Source organism: Nyctereutes procyonoides, unplaced genomic scaffold (genome assembly GCF_905146905.1).
Source record: "Nyctereutes procyonoides isolate TBG_1078 unplaced genomic scaffold, NYPRO_anot_genome, whole genome shotgun sequence".
Classification (NCBI taxonomy): domain Eukaryota; kingdom Metazoa; phylum Chordata; class Mammalia; order Carnivora; family Canidae; genus Nyctereutes; species Nyctereutes procyonoides.
In genome coordinates this window covers 20,626,886-20,651,579 of record NW_026575132.1, presented here as the reverse complement: position 1 = coordinate 20,651,579, position 24,694 = coordinate 20,626,886, and the positions used below count along the sequence as shown (strand labels likewise).

Below are 24,694 nucleotides of genomic sequence, written 5' to 3'. Positions count from 1 at the left end.
TCTTAAAAGTATTTTTATTCCTTTTGTTCCTTTGAACTTTCTAGTTCTTAGTTATCAGAAATGGAATTGGGGTATGTATGGTTTTTAAATGTTAATCAAGTTTTTTGCTAGAAATGGCTCATCAGTTTATCATATTAGGTAATTTGTTTCTTAAAAGCTTTTGTCACAGTTCCAAGGAATGGGTGAAATGATCAGTGAATTTTAATGGGGGCAGGTGACAGGATAGCATATACAGAGTGTTATTCATTTAGGATATGCTATGGAAAGGACAAATTGGATGTTAAAATGGAGAGCAGAAAAACATGGGCACAAATTCGGTGAATACTTTGGAAAAAATGGAAGTAGCTGAAAAAAATAAGGAGATGACAAACTTTGCCCATTGTATTCAAAAGTAAAGAAAAAAAGGTTTTGTTTTGTTTTGTTTTTTTATCTTATTATTTTTTTATACAGTTTTATTTAGACTGACAAACATACTCTGCCTAATTGTGGTGGGACAGCATGAGCTTCCCCCCTAGTAATATGAAAGAAATCTATGATGGTGGTTTATGTATAGATTTTGTTACTAGTAGATACTCCTTCAGATCACCGTTCAAAATAAAAAAGAGAAACTAAAAAACCAAAAAAAAATGCACTATTTGTGGTTTTTTAATAGAGTTAACCTCAACTATGATGGGCTTGTCGTTTCATATCAAACTGCTGATATTTTTCAGAAGTTAGTATTTACCATGTAAGATGTTGTCCTACAAAGATCATGTTCATTTGTTATTTTCATTCATTTTATTGTTCACCAGCATGCACTATAGATAAGATATAGTTAATGGCAACTTAATAAAACTTTTACACAAAGTTTAGCTTTGGAAAATTCTAGTAATTGACTTTCTGTGATGAGAAAAAAACAGTACTACTTTACTTTAGCTGTGGAATACTTCAACTTAACATACGGAATGTTTGTGCTCTTCGGGAGTACATTTTAAGAAACACTAATGCAAAAAAATGACAATTAGTATACATATTTGTCTTCCATTCTGATATTCATTTTCATGTTGAAATTCTTGAAATGAAGAATTAAGTCCCTGGGAAGTCATTAAAATAAGCCCTCTCCTAGTTCGTTTCCCAGAGTTAGGAGTCTTTATGTTCTGTCTCCCTTTCTGATATTTCCCATACATTACTTCTCCCTTCCCTTATATATACCAGACTTGGTGAATCTCACATAGGTAAGATGGAAATTTGTGTCATTTTTAAAACAGCCTGTATAAAGATGTTCCATAGTCCTTTTGGTAGATTTGTGCTAACGTGTAACAGTCTTTAATTCTGTGATAACCAGGATTTTTCTTGAAATGATTTGTACATTAGTTATATGCCTCCCGATTTTCTAAGTTCACACACTTTGTTTTTTTTTATAGTGAATTATAGAGTTTAGATACAGAAGTGGGATCTCTCTTGAGCTTTAATTTAAGATAACATATAGAAATTTTCCTGAATAATTGAAAACGAATAACCATTCCGTAGTGTTGAGTATAAGGAAGTGACAGTATCCAATTGATATATCCAGTATTTAATTCCAATATATCATAATAACCATAGTTACTACATGCATTTGGCTTTTAGAGTTAAAAAGTACTTCACATACATTATCTACTTTACTTTAAATAGGGGGCAAAATACAAGTGCTATATCAATATAACTACATTGCAAGCCATCATACGTAATTTTCACATAAGCATTATATGCCTGATATACATTATTTGCCTCCAAATACTTCTGTCTTGGAGCTCCAGTAGCACTTGGACCACGTTAGTGCTCAGTACTTACACAAATACTTCTGTGTCTTATTCATATCTTGTTTATATCTTATATTTAGGGATTTTATTATTGTTAATTTATTTTTCAGAAATGACACTATATATTAGGAACCTTTTTCCTATTTTAGTGTTTTGGAACAAATGAAATAGCTCTAAGTAGATTTTTCTATGTAAGGGAAAAACTATGTGCTAATCCACGGGACAACTTCATCCTTGCAGAAATTTCAGGTTTTGTAATGGGGTTATAGGAGGCTTAATTTGTCATTTTTCCTGCCTGTTTACAAAAGTCCAGTTTTAGTTTAAGTGATTTGATGTATAGAAAAGGGTTGGGAAAAAAACCTATGTTATGTTTTAAAAACCATAGTTATTAGTGTGTGTGTTTTAATACTGTATATGAGTTGCTGTGATGCCACTTCCACTTTGGTCTTTGCTGCGTGCCATTAACCTAAATTTGATCGAGTCCAGTGTCTGGGTGGTGGTTCTCAGTGTTTGTGAGTATTTTATGCCCATGGGTCCTTTGATAATTTTCATCTAAAGTGAAGAAAGATCATGAATCTTATTTCCGTATACTTTAGGTTGCATATCAGTACTTGAATTATACAAAGATAGAAGTCACATGGAAATGTTAATGTGCATTTTTTTCACCTAAACAAGGATGAGCAATATATATATATATATGCTTAGTGTGTTTAGTATAAATTAGTTAATGGGTATTGTGTCAACATATAGCATCAGTTAGTGAAAAATTAATGAAATGTTTCCCTTGAGGATAACTAGTTGTATTTTATTTATTTATTTATTTTCGAGAGAAAAAGAGAATTGTGGAGCTCAAACCCACGACCCTGAGATCATGACCTGAGCCAAAATTAAGAGTTGGAATCTTAACTGACTGAGCCACCCAGGTGTGCTGCTTACTTAGTTGTATTTTCTTAAGATTTTCATACTACCTCAGAAAAGCAATATTTGTACTAGAATTCTCAAATGACAAATACAAATTGATAAACATGTATTTAGATAACATCCATAGTGAATTGTGTGTCACTTAAAAAATAAATTTATACTAATGATACTGTAATAATATCTACCTTTGAATTCACATATGGCATATTATATTTTTTCTACTGAATGCAACCCAAACATACTTGACCTTTTTACCTATTTCTTGGTTAATCTTAAATATTTCTGCTGATATGCTTAAAAGTTTAAATGACCATTTTGCTAATGAACATAAACACATATAGCATTTTCCAATAGATTATTTCAGTAATACATGGTACAACTTTTAGAAAACTTTTCTCAGTGGGATTTTCTATTTTATATTTAATGGTGATGAATGGGAATGAAACATATGTTAAAATACTGAAAAGGCTATATGAAGCCAGCAGACTTTAACTGAACAAAATTACGGTGGTATGGACTTAAGCGTTTCTCTTTAGGTGAGACTAAGTCATGTTAATAATAGGGTTTCAGTACAGTAGATGGCTGAGAAACTGTTAATTTGTATGCCATTTTCAGATTGTTTCCTGGAAAACCATGCTCATAATTCAAATCACTAAAAGTCAGTTTTAAGAAGACAACTGCTATTTCATTGTATCTTTGTAATAGGAATAAAGTTTGTACTTGGAGTTCAAAAAAAGGGGGAGGTGTGAGTGGCTCAGTCAGGTAAATGTCCGTCTCTTGATTTTGGCTCAAGTCATGATATCAGAATCCTGAGATTGAGCCGCGCATCTGGCTCCTTGCTGGACAGGGAGCCTGCCTAAGATTCTCTCTCTCTCTGTCCCTCTACCCCTTCCCACCACTCTCTCACACTCTCAAAAAAAAAAAAAAAAAGCCAACTAAATTAGGCTTATATTTAGAGATAATAATTTGTAATACTTATAACTATAATTATAATAATAGTTTTCTGTATCATATTAATAATGAGATTTTTGCAGACTATACAAGGGGAAGGTTTGAGGTTTTGGGGGTAATTATAATAACTTCAGAAAATTTAGTATACTATTACTATAGCAAAACTTTGTAAATATTGATGTACAGCACAGAATCTACATTCTAAGTGAAATTTAAAACATTGCTTCTTTGCATTCATTAATGCTATGCCAGTCTTACACACACACACACACACACACACATGAAATTATGAAAGCATAATTGGTCTATTGGATTTAAGAGTTTTATTTTGCTTCTGTGATTTCTATATAATGTTCAGTCTGAATTTTAATCTTTGACATAAATATTTGTATATATAATGTTTATATCAGAATAATTTTATTCCTTTAGATTTACCTTTATATTGGATTACCAGTGAAGGGAACATATGAGAAACAAATACTGTGTTCTTGTTTTTTTGTGTGTGTCTGTGTGTGTTCTTGTTTTTAATTTCAGATGGATCTGTCTCATCAGAGTTCTTGTTTTCTTACTTTTTTGCTATGCTATTAATTAGTCTAATGTTTAGGTCAATGCTCTGGACATTTGCAACAAAACAAAGGAAAATATTGTTATGTTTTTAAGTTTAAGAGGATATAAAAATATATACATTCAAGAGACTGGGGAAATATGATTGTGGAAATTGGGTCAAATGGGTACATGTTTCTGAGGCCCAAGGATTAATAAATGAAATTGAAATTTACTTTTTCTCAACTTTCAGATTTTTAGAGACGGTTCTTTACATCTTTTTGAATTAATTTACATTATATATGTTTGTACAGACTTCTGTTTTCTTAGATGTTAATGTGGCTTTCACTTCCCTGATTTGAACTTTACATATTTAATATGAAGGTTGCATTTTGGAAAGGTATAAGTGTACGTTGATTTTTCTGCTACTTTTCTTGTGGTATAAGATGTATACCCTTCAAGGATATAACATGCTATCAGTTACCTATCAAGCATTGAATAATTCTCTGTCATAACTCTAAAAATTTTTATCATTATGAGAAAATATTTGTATAATACTTCCCTGGAAATGTTTTTCTGTTTGACTTTTATAGAGTTATTCTGTGATAAATATGGAGTTAGTTTATTTCCATTTTACTCATTGGGAAACTGATATATAATGTTTATTTTTACTCATTGAAGTCCATTATTAACCAAAAGAATCCAAGCATCTTCTAATTTTGTGGTTGGTTTATTGTATATCATTTCCTAGGACCACATTAATTACATTGATTTTCTTTATTAATCTTCATTTATGATGTTTCTCAAGGAATGAAAAAAATAGACTTTATTTTGCTATTTCTCCTAAATCACAAAGTGTAATGGACTTACGATGTATTGCTTAAGTAGATTTTAAGGTTTTTAAGGATAATATTTACATCCATTCCTTTAAAACTTCTGCCTTCTTGTAGCCAGGACAATTGTGCACTTGTACCAGGTGGTAATATTATAATATTTGTTAAGTATATGTATTATTAAATGGATTAATAAGTTAAAAATTAGACATTGAGAGTATAGAACAACACGAAGTAGCATAAAATTTAAAGAATGGAGAATAAATTCAGGGTCCAGCTGGGTGGGTTTCATTGCCTATACTTCATCAGGCTCATGTGTCATTTGAGTTGAATTTTCATTTCATCTTCTAGGATATACTTAGTTTTTATTGGGTTGCCATGCTTAGCACTTTTCAGCAAAAGCTTAAAATAAGAACAGTAGAAATACGAAATCTCTAATCAAGTCTCTAGGCTTGATAAGATGCCCTGCAAATGAGATTTAAAAGATAAATATCACCTCTTCTCTTATTAGGCTTACTTGTGAGACTGTTGAAATTCACTAAGGCTTATAGGAATTCATAATTAAAGTCAAGATATGTAGAGTATCTTTGCCTTCTCTATTTTACAGTGAACTGCTCAATGGCATATTCCGAACACTATGTGTTCAATACCCAATGAATGATAATCATAATCAAACCTGCAGCTGGGGTAGAAATAAATCCTTACCACTGTATTTTGCCTTACCGACATATTTTTGACTCGTTTTACTCAATATACTTGCTGGAGACAGCTTAAAAGAAGCAGCTAATATTTGAAGAGATCACCAGTGGAAACAAACAAACAAAAAAAAAGGAATCTGAAGACTAATCTTTTTTGACCAATTAGACAGAAATTTCTGAGTTACTTCTTTTTCTTATTTTTCATTGTTAGCTGATTTGATTAGGAAAAGAGATTTTAATTTTACCCTTGTCATGCAGTGCAAGCATTCACTGTTCCAAAATGGAACTGACAAGTGAATTTCATTAAGACTGATAATATGGCAGCATAGTGAAAGCTCGCAACTATTATCATCAGCACCTAGAAATTTTAACCAAGCTATTACGTTTTGACCAAATGTTCTATTACTTGTCAGAGCAATCTTATATCTAATGATGGTGAATATAATGGGTTGAAGAGGTTGCATTTTAGAGTTTCATTCAAATTTTGTGTGTGTATATGTTTTATTTTTTTTCAGGGTTCACTCACATGATGGAGCTACCTTCACAGTAAAAAACAAAACAAAACCCAAAAAAAACCAGCAGTTAGCTACTTTTATTTTTATTTTTGATGGAGACAATCTAGGAATTATTAGTGAGAATGTCAGCTGATACTTACATGTATATTTCCAACAGTAAATATTTTGCTCTGTTATTTACCTACAAAGAACAAAAATTCAAATTAATAAAACATTAATGAAATGAAGTTATTTCTGATAAAGGGCTATGTGATAGGGCTACAAGTCCTTAATTATAGAAATTTTAGGGAATTGCTCTGAGCCTTTCTTGTTTCACATTCTTTGCTTTTCTACTGCCTCTTCCTTTCATACAAATAGGCTCTTGCAAGGTTGTCATCTCCCTTTGTCTCCACCAGAAATGAGCAGAATATGAAAGTAATGACTATGTCTGATTTGATTGTCACTATATCTTTATTGCTTAGTAGAGTATCTGCTACAACAGTTGTGCCCCAGACATTTTTTTGGAGTGAATGAACACTCAGACTTTTGCCACCTTAAAATCAGTCATAAAGATCTAGTGGTTAGACCCATTTATTTCTTTCAGTTCCATTTCTCTGCAAATTCTTTGTACTTTTATATTTATTATGTTGCTTTTCACTCTTTTGCATGCTACTTAGTGAGTTTGTATTTTGCTTGATGTAGATCTTTATTCTGTATTACTCTGAGGTCAGTTACCAATAAATATTTGCATAGTACCTAGTAAAATATGAATGCCTTAAGATGACACCATCAGTAGAAAATGAACTTTGAATTCACGTATTTGTAGAAGTTGGATTTTTTCCTCATTTGGTTCCCTTTGTAGTCAATTTATTATGAGGGTATTTGACTGGCTCAGAGTCATGGTATTATTTAGCTTTATCATGTGGTCCATATCCTCAGCTTCCTTTTTTATAAAACAAAACTGATACCTACCAGAAAAAATTGGGAATCAAATGGCTGATGTTGAAGTATATTCGATAAAATGGAAGTTCACTAAATTTTGGTACTTCTCCCTATCTTTTCACCTATTCTTTCCGTTGCTAGCCATTTTAAACTGGCCCAGTTTATATAATTAATACATTCCTGTGGCCACATTGACACTGGATTTCACCTTTAAGATCCTTGATTCTTCGTTAGTGGTACTATTTTGAGAGACTAGATCCTATCATTGGTTTTCCTATCTTTTTCTTTTTCCTCCTCTAAGATTCTGTATATTGTGTCACTGAGACATGTATTCCCCGATGCTCCCTGTCAGAGAACCACCTGCATTATTGGGATCATCTCCATCTTTTTTTTTTTAATTTTTTTTATCATCTCCATCTTTAACCAGACTATAACCCATGCTTGTCTTGTTCACCCTTGTGTCTCCAACACTTAGCAGTGTATCCAGTGTATAGATTGCATCCTATAAATGTGTACTGAGTGAATGTGAATGGATTTGCTTATTTATCCACTTTTATGGGAAAGTGATGATGTGAAAGCAACATCATGAAAGCCAGCGAATTCTCTGATCTTGGAGTACAACCCAGTGCCTTCCCAAGCATACACTAAATATTTGATGGAAGCAGTAACAAGAGTTTTAATATCTGAAGGGAGATGCTAAGTTTTCTGTTGGTAAAAGTGATTTATCAGGATCCCTTGCCTTAATTTGTTTTTCCTTTGTATGCTCGAAGATACGCATGCCATTTAAACCTTACTTGATTTCTGCATGGCTCTTTCTTAAATAATGCACCTTTCTTTGCCAAAATTGAGCATAGTTAAAATTATAAGTCTTATGCTTTCTATATTATCTGAAAAATTATATCAAGATTTTATTATATTCCTATTAACCTTATAAATCTGGTAATTCTGGTGTTAGCTTAGAATGTAAAGCTTCATTAGTTTAATTAAATTAATTCAAATTCTGGAGAGAGATTTTTTTTCTCTGTGTGTATAAAAGTTGAACTACATATTTGAAAATAAATTTAATCCTAAAATGCATGAAAATAGTAGAAGGTACTGGGTAATATCTTTTTTAAAGCATCATTGCATAATTACAGGAAAGCTATCTTGCCACTAGGTAAATTAGTTATGCAATAGGTTTAAACTATTTAGAAATAGCACTGTGAGGAAGAAAGTAAAATTAATTCAAAAGATAGTGTCAGATAAAAAAAAAAATGTAGTTTACTCTTGCCAGGCACATATTGTTAACTTTGTTAAGGTAGCAGCTTTTGTGGTTTGTTTTAGTTTCAGCTTGTCCCAGAAGGTGTTGCTACACTGTGAAGGTGTTAGGAACTATAGTAATGGAACAGGAGATAAAATGGAAGACTTATAAAATGTCTTATCATTTGGGCCTCCCTGGAAAAACCTAGCTTAAATTTCTGAGTGGTCAGCTTGACATTTTAAAACAGGGAGAAGTTGTGTCATTATTTCTAGAATACTACAGTGGTTAGAGGAAAAAGATTTAAAGTTCATTGCAGTAATTGCTGACAGCTCCCACGGAATGAAGTGCTTTTAGTAAGCATGTACTGCTTTGAAAAAAGGCAACGCACTTGGGATGTGGAAGAGGACAGTGAACTTTGAGATGAATGTGACAAAAATGTAGATTTGGGTATTCTTGTGCCCCTGAAATAATTTCATTCATTTTTTGAAGGTGGAAAAAAAGTAAAATGACTTTTAATGGTTCTTGTCTGTCTTCAAGCAAAGAAAGACTCCAGGCTTCTGAAAGTAGCAACTTGTATTTTTGCAGTAACTTAAAGTACAAAACCTGGTGGCCGGTTGTTGCTGGGAGCAAGGTAGCTAGTATCACTGGGCTTGGCACAGTCCATTCATGCAAAGTGCTGAGGCAGTCCCTACCCTGAGTGCGTGCATTCCCCCTCCCTGGAAACCTGCAATTTGCCTCTTACTCCCAGATGGGGAGGAAACTTGCAAACAGCCGCAAGCCATACATAATGGCAGGGTTCACATCCTGACAGGGACAAAGTAGAAAAAAGGAAAAATTCAGAAGAGTCTTCATAACATTATTTGAGTCAAGGACTTTATGCTTTTTATGAAGTTGTAGCACTCTTTTTTTTGTTCGTTTTTTAAGTTTTGAGTATGTTCTGTTTGTTTTGCTTTTTCCCCCCCTCCTGGATGCCAGCCAAAATTCAACTGAAGGAAACACATGAGGATGGCACATTAATCAAACTGCACTATCTTTTGCTTAAGCAGCTAACATTTAATGCTTAATAAAGACCCTTCTCAACAGATACCAACTAGGTTTCCAGTGTATGTACTGTTTATATGTATAAATGTACATGAACATTTAAACATGCCCTTACCTATGACCTTCAGAAATATGTTAGGACGTGGATTTAGGAATGCTGTTTTTAAGCCAGAGTTTTAAACTCTATGATCTAAAATTGATCTTTATCTGAACCCCAAACGAGGAAAAGATTTGGTATAAAAGAATTATATTCATTTTTAAATGCTTCCTGAATTTCTTCAGCTCTATTAGAGTATAATTGACAAGTGAAATTATAAGATATTTAAAGTATACTTTGTGATGATTCGATGTATGTATACATTGTGAAAGGAATCCTCCCATCTAGTTAATTAACACATCTGTCACCTCACATATTTGTCTTTTGTGTGTGAGAACATTTATGTTCTAGAACTCATTAAATTTCAGTTATACAGTCCAGAGTTAACAGTAGTCACCACATTATACGTTAGGTCCTCAAACCTTATAAATCTAGCTAAAAGTTTGTTTTAAGATTTTATTTATTTTTTTTCATGAGACATAGAGAAAGTAAAAGCAGAGACACAGGCAGAGGGAGAAGCAGGCTCAATGCAGAGAGCCTTATGCAGCACTCGATCCCAGGTCTCCAGGATCAGGCCCTGGGCCGAAGGCAGGCGCTAAACCGCTGAGCCACCTAGGCGTCCCTCATAGCTGAAAGTTTGTACCCTTTTACCAACCACTCCTTCTTTCCCTCATCCTCCAGTCCCTGGTAGCATACTTTTCTACTCCTTGTAATATGACTTTGACTTGTTCTTAGATTCCGCATGTAAATGATAACTTGCAGTATTTGTCTTTCTCTTGTTGGCATACTTTAGTTAGCATAATGCCCTCAGTGTCTATCAATGTTGTTATAAACAACAGAATTTCCTTCTTTCTCATGGCTAAATAATATTCCAATGTGTGTGGCTATGTGTATATGTTTGTATGTATGTAACACATCCTTATCCATTTATTCATTGCTGGACACCTTAGGTTGTTTTCTTATCGTGGTTTTTGTACGAAAAGAAAAGGGTGGGAATAAAAGGCATCTAATTCAGAAAGGAAGTAAACTACAGACTTTAGCTGCAGATGACATATTATATATATGATTTAGAAAAGCCTAAGGACATCCATCAAAAAACTGTTAGAACTAGCCACCAAATTCAGTGTAGTTGCAGGGTACAGAATCAATATATAAAAATCAGTTATGTTTCTATATGCTGACAACAAACTATCAGAAACATTAAGAAAACAATCTCATTTGCAGTTGCATCAAAAAGAAAAAGATACCTAGGGAAAAATTTAACCAAGGAGAGAAAAAGATTTGTACATTGAAAACTGCAAGAGACTGAAGAAGACATAAATAAATGAAAAGCTATTCCATGTTGATAGTTTGGAACAATTAGTATTGTTAAAATGTTCGTTCTACCCAAAACAGTATATAGATGCAATGCAATTTCAATCAAAATTCCAATGACATTGTTCATGGAAATAAAAAAACAATCCTAAAATTTGTATGGAACCACAAAAGACCCTAAATAGCCAAAACAGCCTTTGAGAAAAAAAGAACAAAGCTTTGTCTTGTTCATGCTTCTTGATTTCAAACTATGTTACAAAGCTCTAGTAATCAAAACTGTATGGTGTTGGCATAAAAAATAGATGTATAGATGAATATAACAGAATAGAGAACCTGGAGATCAATCCATGCATATGTGGTCTATTAATTTACATCAAAGGAGCCAAGAATACATATAGGGAAAGTATAGTCTCTTCAGTAAATGGTATTGAGAAAACTGGACAGCCACATGGAAAAGAATGAAACTGAGATGAAACCCATATCTTACACCAAACACAAAAATCAACTCACAATAGGTTAAAGACTTAAATTTAAGACCTTAAGCTGTAAAACTTATAGAAGAAAACTTGTAGAAAAAGGGGTAAGCTTCTTGAGATCATTCTGATCAGCCAAGAAATCAGTCAGGCTTTTTGTATAAAGAAATTTATACTGAGATACTAAGTAGCTAACAATTATTACAAATTACACAATTTTTTTAAACATAATATTTCAAGCATAGTCTGGTTACATCCTAGAATCATAGGCATCACAGACTCAAGGGACCTCAAGAGCCTTGGCCTCAGGCAGGTAGGCTTTTAATTATTTTACCTACACAAATAAGTGTTATCTCCATTTCACAGTTAAGGAAGCTAGGTCTCTAGGAGGTAACACACCCAATTATAGGTGACAGATATACGATATCAGCACTAAATCATAAGGTAAAAGGAGAAATAAAACCCAATTATTATAAATTTTACTCTACTTTTGATCTGACCAGAAAATATCAAGTATTTTAAAAGAAGTATATTTAAATGAATAAGGAATTCTTTCACATTTGATGAATGTAAAAACTTACCTTTGCAAGTTTTTTTAAAAAGCTGTTGGTTTGCCTTTTATTTAGCCTGTCTCATTTGCTCTCTGTGATACATAGAACTGTGTCATCACTTTAAGAATGTTTCATATACTTTAGTTATGAGGTTTAGAAAGCTGGCTAACGGATGTTCCAGATATGGAGACAGACAACTCATTGAATAATCAAAACTTCAGTTCACAGATAGATGACATGCTTAAAGTAACTACTTACAATTCAGAAGAAGCTCTCCTTTTGAAATAGTGATCTTATGAGAGTGTTTGATTATTTATGCTCTACATTTTGCACTGAGATTTTATAGTAGTGTTACATTCTGGAGGGAGGGCCTACCAGTCATTGTAATTCTCACCACAATATGTTACTGTGCATAGTTGCTCATATGTAAAAAAAGATATACACACACACATCTATATATGTACATATGTATGTATATGTATATACATATATGCATAAATCACAAGTGCCATGATAGTAGGGACTATATCTGTCTTGTTCACTGCTGCGTTTGTAGTACCTGGTACAGAACAGATGCTCAGTCATTTTGAATAGCTGAATGAATGAATTCTAAGGAGTTTTCTCTTTCATATTGTAATTGTTGAAACACAGTCTTGTTAATAAGTTGACAGTACTTGTCTTTGAAATTACTGCCTTACAAACATTAATTCTCTTATGTCTCACTCCATTTTAAACTCTCTTAGAGTTTAGGATATTTCTATTTATGTTCCTCATTGAATGTATGCATTTCAGAAAAAAATGGTGTCACTCAAACCAAGATGTATCATGCCTTGTCTTCTCTTTATGATTGCCCCCAATGTTGAGTGCCATCTGTCTTTTCTCTTTATTATGTAAAGCATATACAACCTGTAAGTGCTATCTTAAATGGCACTTCCCTCATGAGGCCTTCTGTACCATCCTTGTGCTTCCCTATAGTATACATACTTCTATGTTTATATTTGTTTGATGTCCTACGCTTTATGATATGCTTTCATATTTTGATAAATCTATTAAGTAAAATAGTTCTAAGGGTATTTATATACAAGTGTATAAAATACTCAAAACAGCCCTAGAAGGCAAATATTATTATCTTGATTTTATAGAAAAGAAAAATGGGACAGAGAGGTTTCTTAAGGTCATATGGCTAATAAAAAAAAAACAAAAAAAAAAAACAAAAAAAAAAACAAACCTGGCCTTAAACCCAAGGGCACTGAATCTAGATCCCATACTCTTAAGCACAGGCTGTACTACCTGCTGTAAGTGACTGTGTGCTTTCCCAGTCTCAGGATTTTTTACATAGAGGATGTTATCCTCACTTTACACAGTAGGAAACAGGGAGACATTAAGTGACTTAATGTTCACACATATAAAGAACTTAAACACAAGTACTTGAATCCAGCATTTCCATTATTCACCTAGGACCTCCTATGTTGCAATACAATTTTTTTTTTTTACCTTTTAATCTATATGACTATCTAAAGTGTCTATCCATTAGGGCATTGTTAAAAAAAAATTGCTGCTGTTACATTATGGAAAATAAATACCTGGCACTGATCTGTTAAAATTTACTGGGTGGTTGTGCAGATTCATTTTCCTTAATCACTGCTATGGGTTTTCTCCTCTTTGTTACTACTTGAAATATTTTATTGGTTGTGCATTTATAACTGACCAGTCCTGCCTCTCGGGGCCAAATGTTAACCTTTCTTACTTCACACATATAGTGAAGTTTTTATGGATGAGCACCAGGGAAAGAATTTCTGTAGCCTTGTGTACCAGATTTTGGAAACCAAGGATATGTGAACCCAGAGCGTGAAGAGCTATTGAGTTCCTCTGTCACTTCAGTTCAGAGACTCAGTAAAGCTGCTGAAGTACGTTGCGTGGCTTTGGTTCTTTCCTCTGTTAATGTTGCCCTGTAATAGAAACCCTGCTCCATTTCTTATCTGTTTCTCTTTAGCGTGCCGGCGGCTCTGCCTTCTGACCTGGTTTAAGCGTCCTTAGTGACCTCTGGCAATCCAGTGTGTTGGGTCCCTTCGGGAATATGCCCACTCAGCTGGATTTTATAGTAATGATTTTACTTCTTAACAGAAGTTTGGTTAAAAATTTGTACTCCCCTTATTAAAGAGATAATTTCACAATGTAATTTGCTTCACAAACTTCCCACAGCTATGTTAAACAGATGGTTGCCAAACACCAGTTCAAAGTAGATTGCTCTTATATGAAATAAAATCCATGCTCAGAAAATCTGGCAGTATAAGCTGGTCTTCTTCCAAAACAGGCTCTCAGACAAATTTCTCTTTACTCAGAACTGGCACACTACTTACACCTGTATTAGCCATGCACAAAAAACATGTCAGATGGCACATACTGATTCAGAGCTGCTCTTCATTAACATATTAACATCCTCCCCCCCCCCCCCCCTTCACTGGTAACCACTTTGCTTTTGGTGACATAAGGGAAACAGCAAAAGTTTGTCATCAGTGAGTTCTGGGTTCTATTCTCAGATTTGGCTCTGAGTAGATGTGTGACTTAGACATGTTACTTCACTCCATTGGAACATCCTCATCTGTAAAATGAGGATAATATTAGGTACTTATCCTAATGGTGAGTGGTTGTCATGATTAAATCGGGAGACACATATTATGCACCAACCGTCTTCCCTGTCATACAGTGGTCCTTTAATCAATGTTATATTGATAATGCTTTGTCTTTATTTTATTTATTTATTTTTTTAATGCTTTGTCTTTAAAACCCAATTCTGTATTGATATATTTGTCACCTGTGGTTAATTTATGCATGGTCTCTGTAACTTAAAAAGAGGAGTGTAATATGTAAATTAGCAATAGTTCAACAATTACTAAGTGCCTGGTGTATGTCAGGGTATGCTGGTTTTACAACTGTGAATAAAGATAGCACTTTTTTTTCAAGGATCTTTTAATATAGGGAATGTAGAGTTAAGGCAAATACACTAATAAAATCACTAGCATGTGTTTTCATGCTCAGGAAATACTTCATGTAAAAAGATAGCAAATAAGTGGTCTTGAATGGTATGCTAATATTGATAGAAATAGAGAATCTAGAAAATAATAATAGGAGCCAGTAAGAAAAACAAGTAGAGATGTGTGGGATGTGTTCCAGGAAGAATGGCTGGAACATTATTCCAAAGAGTATAAACAACTAAGAAACTAATAGAACATATGGCTGAGAGCTATGATGGAGCTGTGCTGATGGTGTCCTTAAATTCCACACCAGCACCTTTGTATTTAATTTGTAGACAGTGGGTGGTCACTGAAGACATTTAGAAGAGAAATATGAGCTCTGCTTTAGGATGATTAATTGAACAACTGAATATAATGGGGGATGAATTGGAAGAGTGGAAAGTGGCAAAAGAGAGAAGAGAGACAAATTAGAGAGCTGTTTTGGGTGAGACAGTTACAGGTGATCTTAAAGTTGTTCTAGGATGCATGAAAATGCAAAAAAGGATATGCAAGAAGTGGCAGATACTGAATCTTTAGGACTTGGCAAATGAAATCATTCATTTAAAGGATGGATAGAGGGGTTGACTGTTTTTTGCTTGTGGTATTTCTGTTTAAAGTAGGCTTATTTACTCCACATTGTACATTTCTCATGAACAAGTGGTCTGCCAAAAATTGAAACTTCATCCTTGGACTACAATGATGCCACTGTGCTGGGCGATAAAGGTGTGTGGTTTGATGATGGGCTTGCTATATAGGATTTCATGCATTGGGGGAAGGAGTCAGAAGTCTTCCCTTTTTCTATATTTTTCATGTGAAGAGGACACTTATTTTGTATTTATTTTGTTTTAAGACCTTTAAATGTAAGTGAAATACTACATGAGCTGCTCATAGGTATGATTTATCTTTATAGCAATTGACACAAAACCGTCAAAATTTGACCACAAAGGAAGTCCTAAAATGCCATCCACCATAAACTATTGGTTTAGAGATTAAAACTGATAATATTGACTTATTCCTCAAATGGCTGTCTTTACCTACCACTGATAAGTCATAGCATGTCAAGGAATATAGAAAAAAAGTGGGGGGTGGGTAGAGGATTGTATATTGACAAATTCTTCAGGAACATGGACCAACCCCCCCTTTACTACCAGAGCAAATATAAAAATTAGGAGGTAGTTGTTTTGGATGGAGATATACATTCTAGACTTGATAGAAAATATAAATTCAACAGTTAATTTTATGGAAATAATATTTTATTTTATTTGATCATCATAGACTTGAATTCCTAGTATTTTTTTAGCCAGTGGACATAGTTTCATAGTATCTGAAAGATCTTTTTGTTCTAAATATAATGCTAATATTGCTAATATTACTTAATTGGAGAGCCAATATCATGTCACAGAACAATAGCTTAGCTAAGAGGCTGAAGATCTTGTTGATAAATTTGATAAACACAAATTTACTGACTTTGTATTCTTGGGAAAATCACTTAACCACCATGCCTCCAATTGTTTACCTGTAACTGCCCTACCTATCATTCATTGTTGAGTATCAGTTGAGATAGAGTATATATTTTAAAAATTATGAATTACAATAAGTTTTCTGTTATTATTAATATTAAAAGGATCCTAGATCCTTAGTGTAAAGAGACTATCCAGTCTGCAGTTTTCATGAACACCAAGTGTTATTTTTCCCATATTTCAGATGATGCAGGTGGCTGAATCAAAAAAAAAAAAAAAATCCAAGGTCTCACAATTAGTTAAGTAGCAGAAGGAGATAAAGACCCTGGTTTCCTGCCTCAGGTACAGGGAAACTTTCTACCTCAGTATTCCTAGAATAACAGTATTTCAGATATCAGCACTGTCTTGATCTAGTTACTCTAGTAGGGTTAAGAAATACATAATGTCACTTTATTAGAGAGAGGAGAGAGGGTGCAGAGGAAAAGGAAATGTGGTGATGTGATGTACACACTGAGAATGCTACCCACAAATGGCTCAGCTGCAGTTAGCGACACCAGTGTCTGGACTTGTCCAACCATTTATAAAAGAAATACTTGAAAGATGCGAGGGAGTTGTTTTGCAAGACACATGTATTTATTCACAGTTATAAGAAACAAAGAGTTCACATTGGGTGAATTTTGTTGAGGGAATTTTTACAAAACAATTGCATATACCTTAAAATAATTTTTATTGTGGTTCTACTTCAGTTTAGATGGTTGAAAAGTTCTTAGTAAATAATTGTGCTTTACATCAGAGTTTTGAAGGCGGTTTGTTTTTCTAACACATTATTTAAACAGCTGCTGGGCTGTTAACATGGATTTAATCATGTTTGGTGTTTCTGTTTCAATAGTTTAAATGAGAGAAAGTTATATTAGCTCAGAAGCAACTTCAACAGATTATTAGATAGACATATTGATTCAATTAGTGTGTATAACACCATTTCAAGTAGCTGGCATAGACTGGGAGAAATTGATGCTTACAAGTAATAACACCCCTTAAGTGTCCTCTTGAATTCTCACACAACAGAAACCAAGCATATAAAAAGTCCACTTATATATCACACCTGGAAGACTTCCCCCCCAATTTAGTAATTAAAGAATGGTTTTAGTTATCTTTTATTCATCACTGTGACACAAATATTTCTCTTAACTCTCATTATATTTACTTCCTTTAAAAATTAGAAATTGAAAAATATAATTAGAACCAAACAGATATAAATCACTAATTTGATGGTAATTAATCTAGAAATCCTACTTATAGTCCATTATTAATAAATATATCCCTCAAATACAGCAAATAAATCATAATCCCTTTGCATTACTTTCCTAGCTAGGAAATTTTAATAATAATGGTAAGGAGATTTTCATTATGACATATATTGAATTAAAATAATTTTTAACAGCTTCACAAAATAACAATTTTTCCTCATTTGGTTTTCTACCTTTTTAAAAATTTTAAAATAGTGATCTGTATCTGTTTAGCTATGTAAATACTCTTATCCTTTTTTTTTTTAAAGGATTTTATTTATTTATTCATGAGAGACAAAAAGAGAGAGAGGCAGAGACAAAGGCAGAGGGAGAAGCAGGCTCCCTGTGGGGAGCCCTATGTGGGACTCCATCCCAGGATCCTGGAATCAATACCTGAGCCAAAGGCAGATGCTCAACCACTGAGCTACCCAGGTGCCCCTATTCTTATCCTTTTATCCTATATTTAATACCATCTTAGTGAATTAAAGGCAAGTCTAGTGTAACCTGATCCATTCACTATTATGTATCTCAAAACAATGATCCTTGTGAAGCCTTTGAGTGTAGAGAGCCTAGTATGGTTACTAAAGAGGCTTTTATAATTGAAAATTGCTTAGCCTGGGAGTCACTTATAAGCCCTATGTAAGTATTTTTACTTCTCTGCCTTGGTTTGATCACCTGTAAATGGAGGCAGTTAAACTATGTGTTTTTCGTAACATCTATAAGCTATCTTCTAAAGTGCAGTAGTACCTTGAAAGCATGAAGCAGAGGGGGGCGAATTTTAAATTTACAAACTTGTTTGCATTTTGAAGCAACTTGTTGCTTTAAAATATATGTGGTACTTTTTGTCCTGAAATATATTCAAAGCTTCTTCTGTGTAAAATTGGCCATAAAAATCTTTTTTATTAACTATTATTTTACCTATGTTCACAAACATACAAGTCATCATTAATGCTTTAAAATTTGACTTGTCCTTTACTTGTCCTTTTTTTTTAAACTGTAAATCATATTATCTCCTTTAACTTAAAAAATACATAATTTAAACATCTTTTTTGTTCATTAAAATGTTCAAATATCTATGTATTATAGTTATTTGTGACTATATTGAATAACAGAACAAATTGATCAATTAAAATCTTATTTCACATTGCCTTTTCATTGCTAATAATTTATTCTGACAAAATACTGTTCTTATTAAATAGTTTGTCATCATATAATAATGTGTGTAAATTCCTATAGATATGAAAAGAAGAATGTAAAATTCAGGCATATCAAGGAAACAGCTTGAAAAATAATTCTTGGTGTTGAGATTATAATCACAAGATTTGATTCCACTCACACAAATTCTAATCTTTATAGAAATTACCCCATTTATGAGAATGTTTTCCTGTTACCAAAATGTAAAAGAAATATCATATAATGAAGATTAAACATTTAATTTCAGAGATTTGTTAACTATATTATACAATGACTAATGGTTATAGTAGCTTTATATATTATAGCTACAAATAATACAACTCTGATACATAAATTGTAATTTAGAGTAAGTATACTTAAGTTTACTGAATACAGGTTTAACCATTAATGAGTTAAAATATAGTGTTCTGCATTATTTAGAAACCTCTTTTTTTAAAATAAAGATTTCATTTATTTTTTTGAGAGAAACAGAGATAGCAAGAGATTGCAGGAGCAGAGGGAAAAGAGAGAAGAGTAAGCTCCCCACTAAGCAGGGAACCTGATGTGGGGCTCCATTCTAGGAGCCCTGACCTCTCAGCTCATGACCTAAACCTATAACAGACACTTAGTTGACTGAGCCACCCAAGTTCCCCTGTTTAGAGACATCTTAAATAGTGAAAATGTGAAGGAATTTATTTTATATTCTTTGAGTAAGGAAATTTTTTCTATTTAACAATTGAAATTCAAAAACTAATTGCTTTCTATCCTAAATTTCAACCTAATTTTAGTAAGGCAAACTAAAAATTCATTAGGATGGGATTTTGTTTATACATAGGCCACCATATTTATGGAAAATTTAACCTATGATATGTATATACTAAAAATGTGTTGCATTTTTTGATTTACTATATCAATGAATATAAATTACTATATTTACTATAGCAATAGTGTATACATTCAAATGGGATAAACATAATTTCTTAGAGTATAATATTAGAAAAAAGATTGCTAAAGTTTACCATTTCTTCTGTATTTTAATTCTCACAAATGTATACTTTTTTGGATATTCATTTCAATTATATCCCTCTGTATATGTACAGAGCTCTAACTATAATTTTAATATCCAGTAATTTTTTATTTTTTTTAAATTTTTATTTATTTATGATAGTCACAGAGAGAGAGAGAGAGAGGCAGAGACACAGGCAGAGGGAGAAGCAGGCTCCATGCACCGGGAGCCCGACGTGGGATTCGATCCCGGGTCTTCAGGATTGTGCCCTAGACCAAAGGCAGGTGCCAAAGCACTGCGCCACCCAGGGATCCCCAGTAATTTTTTAAATGACATTTTACCCATGTTAGGTATTATGTTTTGATGTCCATATTATAATATTCTCACTAGGGAAAAGATCATTTAATAACATCGTCATATTCTTCATAATTAAAATTTAAGAGGCCCATAGTTTCAAACTCACACCTATTCTTTTAAGATACATTTTCTTCAGTTCCTGAAATGGAATGCTGGTAGACTTTACACTCATTAAATATAGCTTATCAGATGTTGGCCAGTTCGGGAATATAAATGATGGCATTGCTGTGCAGTTTATAACCTCTAATACATCACTTATTTAATGTGTGGGACAACTTGCTCACAGATTGGTAAATGAAGTCATGCTGTATAAAGTCATACTTTTCATTTGTTTTCTTAGCTTTTTCTTTGAATGAAATATGGGACTACATAAGGTAAAAATTAAGTGTCTTACTTTGATTAGAATAATCTTCATTCCCAGAGGGGAAAAACATGGAAAAATTTCTTGGAGTATAGGAAAGCTTATTGAAGCAAAATAGAGTCTAGAAATCATAATTGAAAACTTTAAAATTCAAAATGTAAAATCAGTATACATGCTCCCAAATACCCTTGAGTAATAAGATAATTTGACATATTTGCAAAACATAACAAACATGGGGCTAAGTTCCTTAATATATAACGCCATTTAAATACAAAGAGAAAACTGACAACCTAGTAGAAAAATGGGCAAACAGCTTTCATAGACAGCTCCCCCAAATCCCCCAAACCCCAACCATTTAAATATAGACATAGATACTCAATTTCACCCATAGAAAAATAGATTAAAATCCATAGTAAAATACCAGTTTTCATCTATCAGATGGAGGGAGTTCAATGTGATATTGTATAATAATATCTGTAATAGCAATAAATGATCATAAATCTCTATTGATAAAGCCTAGGAATAAATTATATTGATAAAATAGATTCTATGCAGCTGTTAAAGAGTGTGGGTTTCTGTGTACCAATATGGAAAAAATTAAACAGATACTCTTTTTTTTTAAGATTTTATTTATTTATTCATGAGAGAGAGAGAGAGAGAGGCAGAGGGAGAAGCAGGCTCCATGCAGAAGCCCGACGTGGGACTTGATCCCAAGTCTCCAGGATCACGCCCTGGGCTGAAGGCAGCGCTAAACTGCTGAGCCACCTGGTCTGCCCTTACACAGATATTCTTTGTTTTTTTTTTTTTTTTAAGATTTTATTTATTTATTCATGATAGACACAGAGAGAGAGAGAGAGGCAGAGACACAGGCAGAGGGAGAAGCAGGCTCCATGCCAGGAGCCCGATGCAGGACTCGATCCCGGGACTCCAGGATCACACCCTGGGCCAAAGGCAGGCACTAAACCGCTGAGCCACCCAGGGATCCCCTTAAACAGATATTCTTAAAGAAAGCAAAGTTAAAGTCAGGTACACTACAATTTGTATAAAAAGAGAGACAGTCTATACATACGTACATACACACACACAGTTCTGAATTTAAAAATGAGGATAATAGTTGCTTTTGAGACCAGAATCTTGGGATGATAAACTTTGGGTAGAAAAGGACTTCATTATTTTATCCTTTAACTTTTCTCCACCATGCTCATGCATTTTTTAAACATATAAAACAATCCTAAATAAAGAAAATTCTTAATTTACTAAACCACCACTGTGAATACTACCTGAACCCCTCCTAGATGCCACACATTTTTTAGCACATTTGTGATACCAACATGGATAAAATATTGGGTCTCCTCTTCTCAAAAACCAGCAAAGTGGTATTGATTTGTAAATAGGGTAAAACTTCGTGTAGTAGGTAGTCTATTAGAAATGGGGCCAAGAAGGGCCCCATTGTACAATCTTTTGTAGATCTCAGAGGAGTTTACATACCATAACTCACCTTCATAAACTCTATAGAAAAAATAGAACACTGTCACCAGAAAAGCAATAGTTAAGCCCGTTTTCTGTATTTGCTCACAACAGCCTGAGAAAATGGGTACCATTTTCATCCTCATTTTGTAAAGTTCACGGGAACTTAAGTATCTTACAAAAGATAATGCTGCTTCCAGTAAATGCCAGAGCTGGTATTCAGATCCAGGCAGTCTAGTTACAGGATCCTCACTCATGATAGCTGAACTATTCTACTTAAGCTTCATCTTGTATTTTGAATTTATTTCTGCTTTGCAAACAAAAGACAAAAGAATCAGAGGTTAAATAATTAGTTCAAGATTATACTGCTAATAAATGTGAGTGCCGCAGTCTTTGGACTAAATGCAGTGATCTCATTTTGTACCGCGCTGCCTCTGTTCTAAGGGGAGTTCCAAGGAGGCGATCTGGGGAAGAGCCATTTTGATAGCACTACCTGTTTAAAGTACTAATAACAAATCATAGAATGTGTGGTTTCTCTAAGAAAATTGCAATAAAGAGAACTTACTTCCTTTTTATGAATGTATTTCCTCCATTCAAGTAGTACCAAATAATTTGTTTTGTTCATGAACTTTGATAGGATTTCTTAAGAAATTTTCAAGATCACTGGATAAAAAACTGGTATTCATTTAAAGCCTGTTTCTGCTTTGTGAAAAGACTTTGTCAGCAATCCAGAATGAGGGCTGTGCTAACAAAATTCCAACTTTTCTGTGGGATGATCCAAAAACAGCAAACAGAAGGCATTAAATTTCTTAACAGTCACAAGTGCGTGCATGCATGCTATGCCATTCCTGTCATTCACTGCTTTTTGGTGTGCATAGATTAAAGTTGGAATACTTTGATTTGCAGACTAATGTGTTCCATAGGGAATTTTTTTCATATAAAAAAAAAGTAGCTTAAGAGCATGTGAGGTCTGTGCCTCTGCCCTACATTTATATAGCTCTTCATTGAATATGTTTTTAATCTGATGGTAGGATATTTGCCTTGACAGTATGCCTTCATATATCTAAGACATTTGCTAGATTAAGATCCCAAGTTGTTTCTCTTACTCAGTTCTAAAGCAGGTTTATACAAGTACTCTGATGTGAAACAGAATGTGTATTTTATATATACATATATGTATATATAATGTGTATTTTTTAATTTTTATTTTTTAAGATTTTTATTTATTCATGAGAGATATATGCAGAGATACAGGCAGAGGGTGAAGCAGGCTCCCTGCAGAAGTACTGGGACTTGATCTCAGGACCCCGGGATCACGGCCAAGACTCTCAACCACTGAGCCACCCAGGCGCCCTAGTGTGTGTTTTATATATATCATACATGTGATTGTCTATAATCATATATACTATATGATTGTATGTGTAATTTATATGCGTGTGTGTGTGTGTGTGTGTATAAGATTGTTAAGAAGCATGGCTCAGTGGGTTAAGCAATATCTAATCTGGTCTCAAACACAATCCTGAGTTTCAGTAGTGAGAAACTCAAAAGCCAATACCAGAATTACAGATTGCTTTAAAAGTATATAACTAAGTTAAAGAAAGAAATGTACATAGAAATAAAATGTCATTCTGTTTACCTAGAGATTTTCTGAGCCTTCTTCACTTTCATGCCAAAGTCACTAAAACATTTTAGAGCACAGTTATGTATTCACATTGCATTGCTGATGGTACATGTAGCATTCCCATCAATGTTAATAGAATGGCACTGGGTGGAGAAAAGAGCAATGTAGGTAACAACACATAACCTGCATTCAAAATGTCTTCATTTCTTCTTTTTTAAAATTACAGCAAACTCAGTAAAGCTAGAAATGCAGAGTGATGAAGAGTGTGACAGGAAACCCCTGAGCCGTGAAGATGAGATCAGGGGCCATGATGAAGGTAGCGGCCTAGAAGAACCCCTAATTGAGAGCAGCGAGGTGGCTGACAACAGGAAAGTCCAGGAGCTTCAAGGCGAGGGAGGAATCCGGCTTCCGAATGGTAAACTGAAATGTGACGTCTGTGGCATGGTTTGCATTGGGCCCAATGTGCTTATGGTACATAAAAGGAGTCACACTGGTAAGCAGCTGAAAGAATAACCTGATGACTGCCTGTGACATCTGATGTTGATATTACCTGACATCTATTCTCTTTCCTTTTTATTCAGGGGTGGCAGTGGTGAAACTACCTTTTCAGAATTCTGCTAGTATTGGATTGCTGAAAAGCAGAGAGTAGCCTGGGTCTTGACTTCCAGCCTTCAAATCTGAATAGCATATCAGAAAAGAAGTTTGGGATTCAGTTTCCACAGTTCTTAATATAGCAATAATATGATAAGGGTTCAAAAGGTATAGGAGAATCTCATTGTGTAACTTAATCTTTTTGTATTTCTATACATATTTTACCATACCCATGGGCAGGTAATACAGTTTGCTAGCTAAGAGTTTATACTATAAAATGGTACTCATACATTTATATAGAGGTGGATCATTTTCACCTTATCTGGTTAACTTCTTGGAATACAATTTCCAATCAATCTTTGCCTACCATGGGTCTCTGTAGTAGGCAAATACTTTCCCTAGTTTGAGGATGTTACCATCTTCCTGTAATTTTTTTATTATTATAACTCTTGCAAAGACATATATAGGATGCAGTATAG

General features: G+C 33.7%; 1 protein-coding gene across 12 annotated transcripts in view; it reads left to right on the top strand.

Moving 5' to 3' along the window:
* Window positions 1-24,694, top strand: part of IKZF2 (IKAROS family zinc finger 2) — a 155,042-nt gene that overhangs the window by 73,770 nt on the left and 56,578 nt on the right. For 10 of the 12 annotated variants that reach the window (XM_055345517.1, XM_055345511.1, XM_055345519.1 and 7 more), the window contains one exon: window positions 23,851-24,117. In XM_055345517.1, the coding sequence (XP_055201492.1) occupies window positions 23,851-24,117 (267 nt within the window). The remainder of the gene's footprint in view (window positions 1-23,850; window positions 24,118-24,694) is intronic. The other 2 variants (XM_055345521.1, XM_055345520.1) reach the window with 1 other exon arrangement.